The 15761-nt window shown below is 43.7% G+C and overlaps 1 protein-coding gene across 3 annotated transcripts in view; it reads right to left on the reverse strand.

The window, feature by feature from the left end:
• Tmem245 (transmembrane protein 245) overlaps positions 1-6134 on the reverse strand; it is a 71218-nt gene extending 65084 nt beyond the window's left edge. For all 3 annotated transcript variants that reach the window (XM_029539841.1, XM_021200620.2, XM_021200619.2), the window contains exon 1: positions 5568-6134. In XM_029539841.1, coding sequence (XP_029395701.1) covers positions 5568-6134 — 567 coding nt within the window. The remainder of the gene's footprint in view (positions 1-5567) is intronic.
• Between the last annotated feature and the right edge of the window lie 9627 nt (positions 6135-15761).

The raw sequence follows: 15761 nt of genomic DNA on the forward strand, positions 1-15761 counted from the left end.
ACTTAAGCAAAGCAACACTCTCAGCATTGGTTGTAAAAATCAAACAAGCATTGAACTCTGAACAATACTGAAGATGCTGTGCCTACAGGATTAAACACTCACCCAAGCACACATATCTCATTAGCACGCAAACCTGTTCTAATCTGAATATATGGCTCAGTGGTTAAGGGCACTGGCTGCTCTTCCAGAGAATCTGGGTTCTCCTCCCAGCACCCACATAGGGGCTCACAATCATCTGTAACTCCAGTTCTAGGGGATCTAACACCCTCTTCTGTCTCCACAAACACTACACACATGTGGTACGCAGACATACATACAGACAAAACATTCATACACATAAAGTAAAAAATAAATTAAAAAATTTAATACAGTTATGATATATTAACAATAAGTGTTTGCTTATAAACCTGTCTTATATAGCTACATAACTAAGGTCATATGAAATTTTCTTAGGTAATAGGAGTCATAAGTGAAAAAAGTTTACAAAACTGGCAAAGTACTAGTAAAGCCCTGAGGTTACACAAAACTGAGACAATAGGATCAGAGACAACCTGCAGACCTATTGGCCTAAGTAAGGTAACCCACCCACGGCTAGAACAATGTGCTAATTCAAGGAAGATTACTACATTTAATGAAAAAGGGCAAAGCTGTGCTTTAAAGTCTAAAACCCCAATATACAAACAGGGACTGGAGAGAGCACCAAAATTCAGCAGTCAATGTATAATGTCTGTTTATAAAAATGCAACTAGAAGCCGGGCATGGTGGTGCATGCCTTTGATCCCAGCACTTGGGAGGCAGAGGCAGGTGGATTTCTGAGTTGGAGGCCAGCCTGGTCTACAAAGTGAGTTCCAGGACAGCCAGAGCTATACAGAGAAACCCTGTCTCNGCCAGCCTGGTCTACAAAGTGAGTTCCAGGACAGCCAGAGCTATACAGAGAAACCCTGTCTCAAAAAAACCAAAAAAAAAAAAAAAAAAAAAAAAAGCAACTAGACACCAACAAACTATGTGAGCAATAAAATTCAGGCTAAAAAAGCTAAAGAAAATTGTCCTATGATACAGCCATGGCTAGGTAGGTAAAGTCTAGCTTACAAAGAAGTAGAGAACATCGGCCTGTGATAGCTGTTCTCAGACACTGGATGCCGAAAGGTGTCTATCACTGCTTCGATAGAACACAATGACTACAGGCAGCTTGGGGAAGAAAGGGTTTGTTTTGCTTACAATTCCACATCATAGTCTATCATGGAAAGGAGTCTGGGCAGGAGCTCAAGTCAGGAACCTGGGGACAGGAACTGAAGCCTTGAAGGAGGGCTACTTACTGGTCTGCTCAGTTTCTTATATACCCCAGGACCACCTGTCCAGGGGTGGCGATAGCCACAGTAGGATGGGCCCTCTCACATCACTAACTAATAAAGAAAATGTCTACAGACTTTGTCTACGGGCAGTCTGATAGAGGCACTTTCTTGGTTCCGTTATCTTCCCAGATAACTCTAGCTTGTCAAGTTGACTAACAAAAGAGCCAGGACAGTGGGGGAACAAGCACCTGGGAAGAGGCGAGTAGCTTAGTTTTCTGGGGTTCTGATGCAGAAATAATAGTGGAAATCATGAATTAACATATTTCACTACAGTGAGTATAAATGTTTCCAGCAACTAATAGCTGTCTAAAAACAGAGTAAGTTTCTACCTCCTTATGTGTATCCAGACAAATTCTGAGAAGCTGTTATCTCTACTTACAAGGAAATCTGTGTTGCTAAGAAATAAATTACATACACCTCAGATTTTTTAAGAGAAATTCTGATCTAAAGAAAACTATATTATTTCTATCCAGTAAACATGAAGCTCACAGATTACCTTACTTCAGGTTAAAACAATTATCTCCTCAATATCCCCAATTCCACCTTCAGGACTGTTCTACAGAAACACTATACAGTGTGCAGATAAATACAGAATATTCAGTTGCCGTTTACAATACAGCTTCAAAAATGGAAATGTATTCAGAACTGGAGGAGTGTGGTGACTATATTCAGGAGCACAGTGTAAATTTATGCATATGAAGTATGATGGTAAAAATATACTCAACAATAAAAACAATGAAAATAACCATCTTCGGGCAGCTGGATCTCAAGAGGTACTCCACTCTTTTGTGGAATGTTCCTTCCTAAGGAGAAAAGACATGGGTTTTCCTTTAAGATGTGCTTCCTTGGGCCTTACAAAGTTTTACAACCACTTACAAGTCACAAAAAAAACTGTTACTTCAAAAGACAAGAGCCATTTACAAACACTTGGCTTTTTGGATAATTTAATTACCAACAGTTAAAAGTGTTTATTATCTCTGAATTTGTTGGAATACACAGAGATCTGTCATAAACATTTTCTAAAAGACATTCTGGACAAAAGATTTATTCCATAACAAGATGAAAAAGAAAGAACTGTAGCTGCAAGCAGTAACAGCAAAGGGTCCACAGGAGGCCAGCAATCGCCTGATGATAGCAGTGTATATGGGACTCCATGTTTTAATATACATTAACGTGACACAGGATATGTGTGATAGGGAAAGCTTTCTGTAGTATAGTGGTTAATATATATATATATATATATATATATATATTACACATTTGTATGTATGTATGTGTAAATACATGAAAATAAAATAAAAACATATTTGATATGTTCACCCAAGTTCAGAAATAAATTTAGAAGGCAAAGCCACTAACAATGGTAGGTAGCACCTGTGTGGTGGGAGTGACAGCAGACAGGGGACAATTACTTTTACCATATAAATTTCTATGCTGCTTAAACTGTTCTTTACATTAACAAGTATGGTAAGCTTTTCTAAAATAACAATGAAAAGTACTTATCCTTGCTCTGTGATCATGTGTCATGCATGTCTGTCTGGTTAGGAGGGAAGGGGATTAAACTCAGCAGAGACTGTCACCAAGCTGGCTTTCCACCCTCAAGAGTGCTGCTTTATCTGGGTACAGGACCTCACTGTGAACTGTCCTCGAGGTCACAATGCTTCCGTCCTGGTGTCCCAAGCACTAGGTTTACAGAGCCACCATGCCCAAGAACAGGGTTTTCCTCCCTAGTCCAGACAGTAACTTCAGATCCATTCAGCCTTATGGGCAAGCCTGCTTGTGTGGGAATTTTCTCCCAGGCCTAAATCTCTGAACCACAGCTGACCTGAGGGCATACTAACATGTATCCTCTCTTAAATATGCTGTGCTCTCTCCAAAATACATAATCCAACCATCTTTTAGCACCCGTGTGCTAGACATTACATAAGATGGCATAAAACTTGGCAGCATTTAGTTAGCTCTCCAAGTAAGGCACTAGCATTTTCCTTTCAGGAGACACAATCACACATGACATACTTTTCAGTGAAATGGCACAGTTAGGTGCTCAGTGTGTTAAAGTGCACCTGTGCATGCAGGCCTACCTGCTCATGTGAGACAAAGGCTGACTTTGAGATGTCTTCCTTACTCGTGTCTCCATTTTTTTCTTCCTTTCTTTTTTCCCCTTCTCTTTTTCTGAGGCAAGTCTCTCAGCCTGGAGCCATTTTGCCTGGCCTGGCCAGAGAGCAAGCCACCAGGATCCACCAGTCTCCATCCCCTCTCCATGGCTTCTATTTGGATTCTAAGGATTCAAACTCAGGCTCTCAAGTACTTTACCCAGCTAAGCCATCTCCTGGGCCCCTTTTCCTAAGTCTCTCTCAGAAAAACAAGCCATCTCCAATCACTGCTGGAGCAGCAACTACTCCAAGTACTTCATTCTCCTTTGAGACAGCTACTCTGAAAACTGCTCTCTTGGCCATCTGGTCCTTAAGAGTCAGGAGTTCTTATGGCTAAGTCTCTAGTTGTGAAAGAACTTCCTCTCAGCTGCTGTCAGGTAAGCAACAACAACCCTCTCAAGGTTTCCAAATGGAACTGTGTAGCCCTCCCCGAGAGGCTGGCTGGCCAGGGTGCACTTCCTAAGGGCCTCTTGTGACCCTGAACTAAGAGCTCCAGGGGACTTAGACATCATTCAAGCCAGCCCTTCAATTTGCACGGCTAGGAGTGGCCCAGAGTGGGGCCTTGGTCACTGGTCACAAAGCAAGTTACTGCCACAGCCAAGTTTCTAAGTCAAGGCTCTCTGACCCTTCAGCCCTCACTGTTTCCAACACTACTTCTTCATAAAGAAACTGGAGGCAGGCCATGGAGAAAACAAACCTCCTGCTGCTGCAAAAACTAGAAATGGTCCTTTCTCCCTGAGCAAGTCTGAACAAAAGGAAAAAGGGGATTCAAAATATTCCTAGCACAGAAAAGATGCAGGTGCTTAGGAAATCAGAAGAGGGTGCTGGGATCGTTGGAGTTGGAGGTAGAGGAAACTTATCAGTGACCATCATGGAGGTTAGGGGCAGAATTCAGGACATCTGGAAGAGCAGCAAGTGGAAAACCTCCAAGCCCCTAAATTTAACTTAAGAGTAAACAACAGGGGCGGAGCTACAGCTCAGTATCTGTCTTACCTAGAGCCCACTAACACTTGGGTTTGGTCCCCAGCACGACTTCTAAAAAAAAAAAAAACAAGCCACAGATTTGACTGTAAGCTATTCATCTCTAAGGCAGTCACACTGACTGAACCCGTGGCCCACAACTGTGAGAAATGTACACGTACCTCTGTGTAGTTCTGTTCCATTAGGGTATGCTAATTTATGAGGCTGAAGGTACAACTCTGTAGCACACATGACGCCCCCGGCACCCTCCACCCCCCCCCCCAAGTACTCCTATACAATTATATTCACCCGGAAGACAAAATACCTGACAATGTGCTCAATCAACTTTAAACATGAACCAAGAGATGACCTCATGATCCTGGGACCAATTAGCAATCTACCTTTGGCAAGTTGAAACGTGCTTTAACAAATAAAGGCAATTACTTTGCAACTTTAATAATCTCAGGGCATATTCACTTTTTCAATAACAAAGTGAATAGAAGTGAAGTAGTATGGGTGTATACACGCTGGGTCTGGCGCCTAGGATCTCTCTATTCCAGCGCTTGCATTCTTAGCCCCTGTGGTAATTTATCAACCAACATTCTTCAGATTCTTAAGCATTAAATAACCACTTCATTTTAACCTTGCCCGATAAATATGTGAACTAACCAGCCTGCGACCTAATCTGGGTTGAGAGAGTCTGGGGCTCTACGATTAGCTTTGAGATCCTTCCAAGTCTGAAGTTCCTCGATTCCCTTAGAAGGCCACCCGGACGATTCAACAACCATCACCTCTCTCTCTCTAACGCAGTCCATTCCTAACGCAGACGGGGTCGGCCGCCCAATGGCCCCCCACTTAAGAAACACAGTTCTCGAAAGCGCCCAGAGTCACGCACGAACCTGGGGGTTAAGAACTCAACTCAGCCAAAGGACCTTTTCCCTACCGGAGGGCGGGTTTCAAATCACACCCGCCTCTCTGGAAGGAAGCGCGCCAAGTTCCTCGGCCGGCCGTGGGAAGGCGCTCACTGGAGGACCTTTGGCCGCCTCGTCGCGGCGTCCCCCGGGTCCCGCCAACCTCGCACGCACTCCCCCATCTCACTCACCCACAGGCTGCTGAAGTAGTCGAGGCCGCGGCAGATGAGCGCGCCCGCGTGCGCCAGCAGCACTTGCACGCCCAGGTAGCTGCCCAGGCAGTAGAGCCCGTAGAGCAGCGGGCCGCCCGCGCCCAGCAGCAGCAACAGGCGGCGGCGGCGCAGCGCCTGCTCGCCCAGCGCCTCCACGCCGTAGTCGGCGAAGCAGAGCGGCAGCAGCAGCGCGGCCAGCACGATGGGCGTGTGCGCGCGGTGCAGGCGCCGCAGCCACAGGCGGCCCAGGCGCGTGAGCGAGCTCTTGAACGGGTGCAGGAAAGTGCCGCACAGCACGGCCCAGAGCAGCGGCCGCAGGAAGGCCTCGAGGATGAAGTACACCAGCACCGCGGCGCCGCAGCACAGGCACACGAACAGCACGGCGCCCGTGTTGTAGAAAGCCTGCTTGATGGGCTTATCGAAGCGCAGCGCCAGCGCCGCGCTCCGTGGGGTCTCGCCCGGCCCGACCGTGCGCGGGGCCCGGGACTCCGGCCGGGGAGAGCCCCGCGGGCTGGGCGCCTCGGCAGGGCCGCCGCGGTCGGCCATCGCGCCTCCGCCTGGACCGGGGGGGCGGGGCTGCGAGCTGGCGAGGAACGCGAGGCGGAGGCGGGAGGTGCAGCGAGGGTTTGTGGGGTTTGTAGTTTCCAGTCTACGGTGGGGCATGCGCTAGAACCTAGGGAAACTACAACTCCCAAGAGGCTGAACGCAAATGCCTCCGCCCTTGGGCCCAATGGTCCCACAGGGAACAGGTAACAAGTTTTGAGGGGGTCCAAGAAACTGGGGGTGGAGGTGGGGGACGGATACTTTGATTGATGTCAACTTTTCCGGAGACAGGCTCTCAAAAGAGTCTCTTTCAGAAATGGAAAACAAGCTGTGCTTTATGCTTGGAAAGTATTTCTAAAAACACTGATGCACAGACTTAGTTTAACTGATTTATTTAATAAATACTTATTTTAATCGTGTGTATATCATGTGTGAGTGGCCAAAGAAGCCAGAAGTGTCTAATCCCCACAGACAGAGTTACAGGAGGTTGTGAACAGCCTTATTTGGATGCTGGGAATAGACCCTCTCAAATACTTTTTATAGTGTTCTCTCCTGTATACAACAGGATTTTAAGTAGCTATTGCCTGGTCTAGGTGCTTGGCTCCTACCAACTCATTTTATCTTTATAACACCCCTACAGAGATGCTACTAGTCTTGTTTTGTAGGAAATAAGGGGCGCAGAGAAAGTAAGTACCTGGCCTCGTACAGCTTCCAAGTAGGTGAAGCAGGTTCACACTGTGGACCCTTATTCTGTAGTTCTTCTGTCTATGCTGATTTGAACAGGGGATCCTGGTAGGAGCCTTTTAGTAGTGTTTATTGAAAGACTATGGGTGTAGATCAGTGGTAAACTGTGATTGTCACATATAATTCAACACCGGTAAATACAAACATGAAGACTGACTTCAGGAAAAGGATACTAAAAAGGCATATATACCGAGCTTCGCACATATTTTCCTAAGTGTGTAAGCCCTTCTGCTCACTCTGGGGGACACAGAGAAACGCCCTATTTCCTCCCATCCCTGCTAATTTACCTCTGAGCTCCACCTCTTACTTCAGCTGGGAAGAATACTATTCACACAAGGCAAGCCTTGCCTTTCTCATTTCCTAGATTCAATGGATGACACCTGAGATTTCTTCTTTTTTTTTATTTTATTTTTATTTATTTTATATGTAAGTACTCTGAAGCTGTCTTCAGGCACCCCAGAAGAGAGCATTCAATCTCATTACAGATGGTTGTGAGCCACCATGTGTTGCTGAGAATTGAACTCAGGACCTTCAGGAGAGCAGTGAGTGCTCCCAACCTCTGAGCCATCTCTCCAGCCCATGTGGCTGAATTTGAGGACTTTTCTCATACACACATGTAAAGCTCCTTAGAGAATCACAATGTGCTGTGGCTATTAACCCTTTGTGCCTCATACAGATTAGGAGCCTCAGTATGGGAGCAATCTAAATACCTCAGAATACCTATATCAGAATGTCAAACAGCCACTCTTCGCTCTTAGTCCCTGGGGGTCAGGTCAGCAAAGCTTCCCACCGCAATGTTCTCTCTGGCAAGGGATAACGGAAATCAGAGTTCTTATTACAGGGTGATTGTGGAAAAGAACAAGTCCTGAGCAGTTCGGGGTTCTTCTACCCTAAGGAAAAAGTATTGGGATCCAACCCTGCTTCCTATAAAGTACAGTGAAGAGGATTTTTATTTGAGAACGAGACAGAAGGAAGAGACATAAGTGGAGAGAGGGAGGAAGGGAAAGACGGAGAGCTGGCCTTTACATCTTTACGCAGTGTCTTAGTCAGGGTTTCTATTCCTGGACAAAACATCATGACCAAGAAGCAAGTTGGGGAGGAAAGGGTTTATTCCGCTTACATTTCCATACTGCTGTTGATCACCAAAAGATTCAGGACTGGAACTCAAGCAGGTCAGGAAGCAGGAGCTGATGCAGAGGCCATGGAAGGATGTTCTTTACTGGCTTGCTTCCCCTGGCTTGCTCAGCCTGCTCTCTTATAGAACCAAGACTACCAGCCCAGAGATGGTCCCACCCACAAGGGGTCCTCCCCCCTTGATCACTAATTGAGAAAATGCCCCACAGCTGAATCTCATGGGGGCATTTCCCCAAATGAAGCTCCTTTCTCTGTGATAACTCCAGCTGTGTCAAGTTGACACAAAACTAGCCAGTACACGCAGTACTCAGTGTGGAAGGATTCCACCATAAGAGATAGCTATTTCCTGTTCTCAGCAAACTTTCATATCACTTTCAGTGTGTCTTCTCTTTCTGTTCTAACATAAATATGGTAGTTTTCATGTCCTTGCTGACTATGTCCTGGATTTAAAAGGATTCAGTAAGGGGAGAGAAAAAAAGAAAAAGGAATTCTTTTCTCCTTTCCATCTTGCTCATAGGTCTGGGATCTTTGAAGTCTCAGTCAGCAAATGTTTGTGTCCGTTGTATAAACATTTTACTGAGCTATGTAACTGCTTTGTTCAGACCCTCTGATATCACCATCACAAATTATAGTCAGATTTGCTGTCAGTGCGCATATTCATTGACTTGAGCTGCTCTTTATATAACAAGGCGTCACCTTCATAGCTAAAACCTTTTGGGAGTGGGAAGTGCTTGACACATGCTCAGAGTGTGAGTCAGCACCAAACACCCATGCTACCCTGGGGCTCAAAGCTCCGAGTCTAGTGCCCAGCATAAGATGGACAGTGTTTCTGACATTCCATCCTCTCAATTTCTAATCCCTGTGGAGCCAAAGCAGAGAGGAGGAAGAGCTTAGAGAACTGGTGCCTTTTGTCACTCAAGCCTTGAACCAGTCACTTGTACCCAATGGTGATGCCTCCTCAGTGGGTGGCTACTTCCAGCCTAGCTTCCTGTCTCCTAATAAAATGGGCTCAAAGCGCATCCAAATGACCCCTCAAGTCAGCAAATCTCTCCAACTACAAAACCTAAGTCCCTGTAAAAGATAAGTCACATAGCAAACTCTTTACCAAAGGATGCAAAGCCTGTGAGTGTTGCCTGAATTGTGTTGGGGCCCCAGCTCAGCAAATGGAAGAGATTCTGTCATCCTACTATACTCTGTTCCCAAGTCTCAATGGAAAGTGAACTCGCTGCACAAAAGGGTTCTCTAACGGCCAAAGAGAACTGACAGGCATCAGGTAGAATTTGCAGTGAAGAAAAGAACTCTAATAGAAAAGAAACTGAGGTGGTATAAACTGAGAAGTATGGCTCCTGTGGTACTCTGGGTTTGTTTGTTTGTTTGTTTGTTTGTTTTCACCTCCCCTAGGACTCAGCATGCTGCTCTCAGAGTTGCTGGTTGATGTATCTGTCTTCCTACAGAGCTCCTCCAGAGCAGGGACTGGGTTTGCTTCACTTCTGTGTGTCTATGACCTGGCACAGCCAAGGATATTCATGATCCAGAGTAAGAGCTCAAAACTTACCAAACAAGAGACTGAATGTGTGCTTTCCTTTCCCAACGGCCTGTTTGTGCTTCCTGCATGATCCTGAGACTTTCAAACACACATCTGGTTGCTAGCAGAGTCAAAAGACTGAGCCGTAGGACTCTAGAGTTGCAGGAGCTGGGAGACACGGCAAGAGATAAAGGCCACACCTGTGTGGAAGATGCTGCACGGCTGAAAACTTGTCTACAACTTTGTAGCTGTGGAGAGTTAACACTGCAGATTCAGAGCCAAATTATCTTGGCTGTTTTTATAGTCCCCTTAATGGCCACTCATTGCCCACCCCTGTGTCTAACCTAACATCCTCTAACCATAAGGTAAAACCTTTAAAATATATTTTTAGCAACCCACTAGGTCTTATCCATCCAAAAGCTAAGAATGTCATCAGTGACTATCTAAATACTTAGTAGAGTTTTCCCTTCCTCGACTTACCTACTTGCACCCTACTAATGTTTTTTGGTTAATGCCTAAATTTATGTCTTTGTTCCCCAAGACAGGGTTTCTCTGTGTAGCTCTGGCTGTTCTGTAATTCACTGTATAGACTGGTGACAATTTTGGAATTTTGCTGTTTTGTTTTGTTTTGTTTTTGAAAAAAAAAAAAACAGACATACTATAAGATTTTTTTTTTAATCTCAGGTGTGGGGGATATGGGGATATTTCTCAGCGGCTGACTATGATTTGCCTTGTGGTCTAGCAGAGGCATGGCTTTGTCAGCTTTAGATAGGTTCTGCAATTGCGTGATGTTTGGAATTCTGGGAAATTTTCAGAGGGGTATATAAATGCTAGTGCCCTAGGAGGTAGGGAGGGTGGTTGTTGGTCATTAGGGGAAGGGGGCATTGACTTGATCTTTCTCCTTACGTTGTCCTCCCCTTTCTCGGAGGTCCCTCTTATCCTCTGCCTACATTGTCTTTGTCAGTTTGGGCTGCTCTCCCAAGTTATTTTTTGACTAGATGGCGCAAATAGATGTAGAAACTAGGGGGTCTGGGACCAAAGAATCAGAATGATCAAGTTCTGACAAGGGTTTTCTTGTCTCTTCATATCTCATCACAAAAGCCTCCCCACCCTAGTCAAAAGCTGACCACCTAGTCAGTCACACCCTGTATACCAAATTCCCCGGCAATCACAGTGGCAATCATATAGCTTCAGCATGGAAATACTAAGGAAACACATTCAGCCCACCCACAGCTTAAATCTTAACTTCAATATCCTCGCCTGCTTTCCTGGTTGCAAGCTCAAGGAGGACCTCCTGCTCTGGGTTTTAACTACACAAGAGCTTCTCAGTACCATCGTAGCCATAGCCGCTGTAGCGTCTCAGTCAGTCCCAGTAGAACCAGGAGCTCAGCTACTGTGATTTCTCCTCCTCCTCAAGACTCACTAGTCTCTACAGCTAAACCCTACCTGTTCTTCCCTTTTAAACCACATTTGATTACTTGGCGTGTGTGCACACATGCAAGTGCATGGAGCTGAGAGGATGACTTGTGGGAGGTAGCGCTCTCCTACCAGGTGGCTCTGAGGACCACACTCAGGTCCTGAGGCATGGCAGCGAGTGCACTAACCACTGAGACACCTCACCAACCCCTCTACTTGTTCTTCACTGGTACCAAGCTTTAAGTAAGGACTTTTCAATTGAAAGTCTTAAAGCCAGATATATGCAATAAAATGACTGATACACTTGAAATGGGATTATAGACCACCATTTACTGCTTGATAAGGCAGCAAACTAAAGCTTTCCCTAAACTAATTTTTACATATTGTTTGTACTGGCTAGTTTTGTGTCAATTTGACACAGGCTGGAGTTATCACAGAGAAAGGAGCTTCAGTTGGGGAAATGCCTCCATGAGATCCATCTGTAAGGTATTTTCTCAATTAGTGATCAAGGGGGGAGGTCTCCTTGTGGGTGATGCCATCTCTGGGCTGGTAGTCTTGGGTCCTATAAGAGAGCAAGCTGAGCAAGCCAGGGGAAGCAAGCAAGCAAGTAACATCCCTCCATGGCCTCTTCATCAGTTCCTTCTTCCTGACCTGCTTGAGTTCCAGTCCTGACTTCTTCAGTGATGAACAGCAGTGTGGAAGTGTAAGCTGAATAAACCCTTTCCTCCCCAACTTGCTTCTTGGTCATGATGTTTGTGCAGGAATAGAAACCCTGACTAAGACATTGTTTCAGGGACTTTTAGGTGACTTCAGCAACACAGCTTTCCTCTTTGTCAGACAAAATGGGTTGCCATCTTTTCCAAGATCTAAAAGGATTCAGGAAGAATGGAGACAAAAAATTTCCAAGTACATAACACACAAACACAAGAAGTAGAAAATTTTAAAAAGTGCACCAGAACAAAGCAATAAGGAATTATAAACTAGTTTTAATTATATCAACAGGAAGATTTTCAAATTATGTTGAGAGTTTATGTTTTTAAAGTTTCATCTTGGTTAATATATTCTGAGTATAACTTAACATTCTAAAGTTAAAAGTAAGTATGGTGGCCAATGAACGGAATCATCACTCAGGTAGCAGTTAGGAGTGTTGCAACAATGACTTTACATAAATAGAAACCCATATCTTTATTAGTAATGTGCCACACTTCTTAGAGTAAAAATCCACATAAGACAGGCTTATAAATATACATTTATATATAATCTCAAAATCAATCACGATTGAACATTAGGTACACAACTTTTTATAAAACAAATATAACCCATCAGTGTCTATTTAAAGGCATAGTTTTAACAAAATAGTATTTTGTAGGCAGTCTCAAAAAAACTGTATTGTTACTTTGTAGAGCCAGACTACTCCAGCATGTCGATGCATCAGTGGGGGTAAGGCATGTGGGGAAGCTGCATCCATTCTTCCGGGGCGGGCGAGGGGGCAGGGCATTCTAGTACAGGTAGCAGTAAAGTGGCAAGTGACCCAAGAGTACCACACCCACTGATTATTCAGCACACTTAGAGAATGGTTACATTCCAGAAGAATCAGACTGGACGGTTACTCACTTAATAGCAAATATTTGAGAGAAAACCGAAAATATTACCCAGTTGTTGGTGTCTTCTTCAACAGAACACGCCCCTGCCCCAGGCTAAATTTACATATGTTTTTCCATGGCCAGGCTCTTATTTTCCTAACTACTATTTTCAGGAAAAGGAAATTATATGCAAGTCATCTGTTAAATAAAGACACAAGGAAATCCAACTCGAAACTACACAAGTTGCTCAGTGAATGATACAATAGAGTAAGAAAACTAACACAACCTGAAACATGTTTAGGCTACCATGTAACATGCCAGTTATTCATATAGAAAAGTTAAATTAAGTAACAGTGCATATACGTTCTTAATGATTTCTATAAGGTTGAATAGATGAGTCAAGCCTTAATAAAAGATCCAGGAATCCTTTCTATAAACTAACAAAAATTCATAAGTATGCTTGTAACACACGCAATGTTTTATCTCTGGGTTTTAAAATATACAAGAGATCAGAAAAAGAACCAACCCTGACAAAAACCTTTAATATTCATTGTGTGCCTTCATGCGTGTGTGTGCATGTCCATGTATAAATACACTCCCATCTGTCACATATGTACAAAGTGTATATACATAGAAACACACTGAAAATAATCCACCTGTTCACTAACTATGCAGTTGTTTGGAGAGGATGAATGGATGGATGGATGGATGGATGTACAGTTGTCAGCATGTGACCTAATATGCTGGCTCTCACACACTGTTTTATTATATGAACTATAGGTGTCACATGTATAAAACACCCTCATGCCCGTATGATATTTCTTTTAAAAAATTCTACATGGAAACAAATTACTCTAAAGTGTAGAAATGTTCACCAAAAGAGTAGCTACACAGTGAGACACGTTAATGGTTGCCAAGCCTCGGGAAAAACAAAGCTGTTGTTTACCCAGTCGGTTCCTCACTATTAACCTCTTTTGTGCCAACTCCAGGAGATACATTATAGCATACATGTGCAAGAATGCCATTGTTATTCAGTTATATCAGTAAAACAACTGTTAAGTCATTTTTAAACAAATTATTCCCCAACTCTAATAGTTTTACGTCTAGATAATGATAAGTTCCTGGTGATATGATTTTCAAATGACTGGATAAATAGTAGGCCCATGACTAAAACCACTGTGGGAAAACCAGAGTCCAGAAGCCCAGCCCAACCTACTTCCTGTTTTTTTGTTGTTTTTTTTTAAAGATTTATTTATTTATTATATGTAAGTACACTGTAGCTGTCTTCAGACACTCCAGAAGAGGGCGTCAGATCTCGTTACGGATGGTTATGAGCCACCATGTGGTTGCTGGGATTTGAACTCTGGACCTTCAGAAGAGCAGTCGGGTGTTCTTACCCACTGAGCCATCTCACCAGCCCCCTACTTTCTGTTTTTGTTCAGCCTGTAAACTAAAAATTTTTTTTTCATTTTCCAATAGCTTTTTGAAACTTAATAGACCATTTTGGTATCTACCAAATATATGAAGTTCGAATTTCAGTTGTTTTACTAAAGCACGGGCATGCTTGTTTGTTGTTGAGCAGGGTAGAGCAGCTGTGACACAAGTTCAAAGTTAAAATATTTACAGCCTGGCTCCTTAGAAGAAAACTGTAAGAACTCCAGTGCTAGAATGAAGAACGGTGTTCAACCTCAGTGCTAATGTCACGTCAGACAAAATCCTGAATATAAGCAGTGCAAGAAATTGTAATTCTGCTGGGATGGAAACCCATCCTCAGGTGTCAAACATTCTCCTTTCTTTAAGGACAAAAACCAACCTAAGATGATTGAACATGCCTTCTGAATGTTCTCCGAATGTGCATTTGACTATAGTGGGACAAGAAGTGTGGCACTATATGGCGTTCCATGTTGTAAGACAGACCAAGTCTGTAAGAAAGTCATAAAATCATATTTAAAAATTAACCAATGCATTCTTCCAATCATGTCCACTCTACACATTAGTTTGAAAATCATTAGCCATCCTAAAATGAACTGGGGATGTAGCTCAGTGTACAGTGCCTTAGGTATGTCCCCAGTGCTGAAAAGAAAAGGGGGGGGGGAGAGAGAGATAGAGAAGGAAAGAAAGAAGACAAGAGTACTAAAATGATTTTAAAAGCAGAAAATAAAGTGATATAAAGTTAAATGTGGGGGCTAGAGATGTGGCTCAGCGATTAAGAGTACAGTCTGCTCTTCCAGGGGTTCTGAGTTCAACGCCCAGCAAGCACATGGTGGATCGTAACTATCTACAGTGTGATCGGATGCCCTCTTCTGGCATGCAGGTGTACATTAAGATAGAGCACTCATATATATAAAATAAATAAATAAACCTTAAATAAAAAGAGAAAAAGTTCTTTCTTTCTTTCTTTCTTTCTTTCCTTCTTTCTTTCTTTCTTAAAACTGTTTCTTTCCTCAGATCCAGCTGTAAGAAGTTCTCTCCTGGATGTGAAGTACCAGGAGGCAGGAGAAGGCACCCAGTTGGTTTAAGTATGGATAGCAAGTTCTATTTAATGGAAGTTTTAAAGACTCTGCAGGAGGTGGAGTCATGTCGTCTCCCTTAGCCCAGGCTGCCTCTTGCAAGATAAGTGCATTAAACTAGTGTATGTTTTTCTGTCCTTTATACTTCACTTGGGCATTTTTTAGCAAAAGCATTGATAGGCGTCTCCCTCAGGGCAAACATCATATTAGAAAGGAAAATGCACTGTCCGATCTGTGGTGTGTGCTTGAGATAGCAGCAGCCAGGAGTCAGGCAGCTGCAGGAGAAGCACTGTGAGGCTCTGCTGGAAGAGAGAGAAAGAGTGGAGGGGTGAAGGTCTTTCTCTTACGGTAGGTAAGAATGAACTAGTTTGAGTTTATCCGCTTTTAACTTCGGCAGGTCTATCAGTGGCTAGCTCTCTGACATGGTCAACCGTTGCGATGCATCCCTAGTCTGAAAATTCCTACTCCAGGACAATGATTTATTGTTGAAAATGCCAACTGATGTCCACGAAAAAGCAAAACCAACAAAGTCACTAAAGATTCTGTCATTTATGTTTTGGAAGACGTGGTGTAATCACAAGGAGGGGACACAACAACATTACTCATCGGGTAGAGTATATAAAAGAGATTTCTCTGGCTCCAATAAACTCAACATCAAGATGGTTTGTGCCAGGCGGTGGTAGTGCACGCCTTTAATCCCAGCACTTGGGAGGCAGAG

The sequence above is a fragment of the Mus pahari genome, chromosome 6 (genome assembly GCF_900095145.1).
Source record: "Mus pahari chromosome 6, PAHARI_EIJ_v1.1, whole genome shotgun sequence".
NCBI classification, from domain to species: domain Eukaryota; kingdom Metazoa; phylum Chordata; class Mammalia; order Rodentia; family Muridae; genus Mus; species Mus pahari.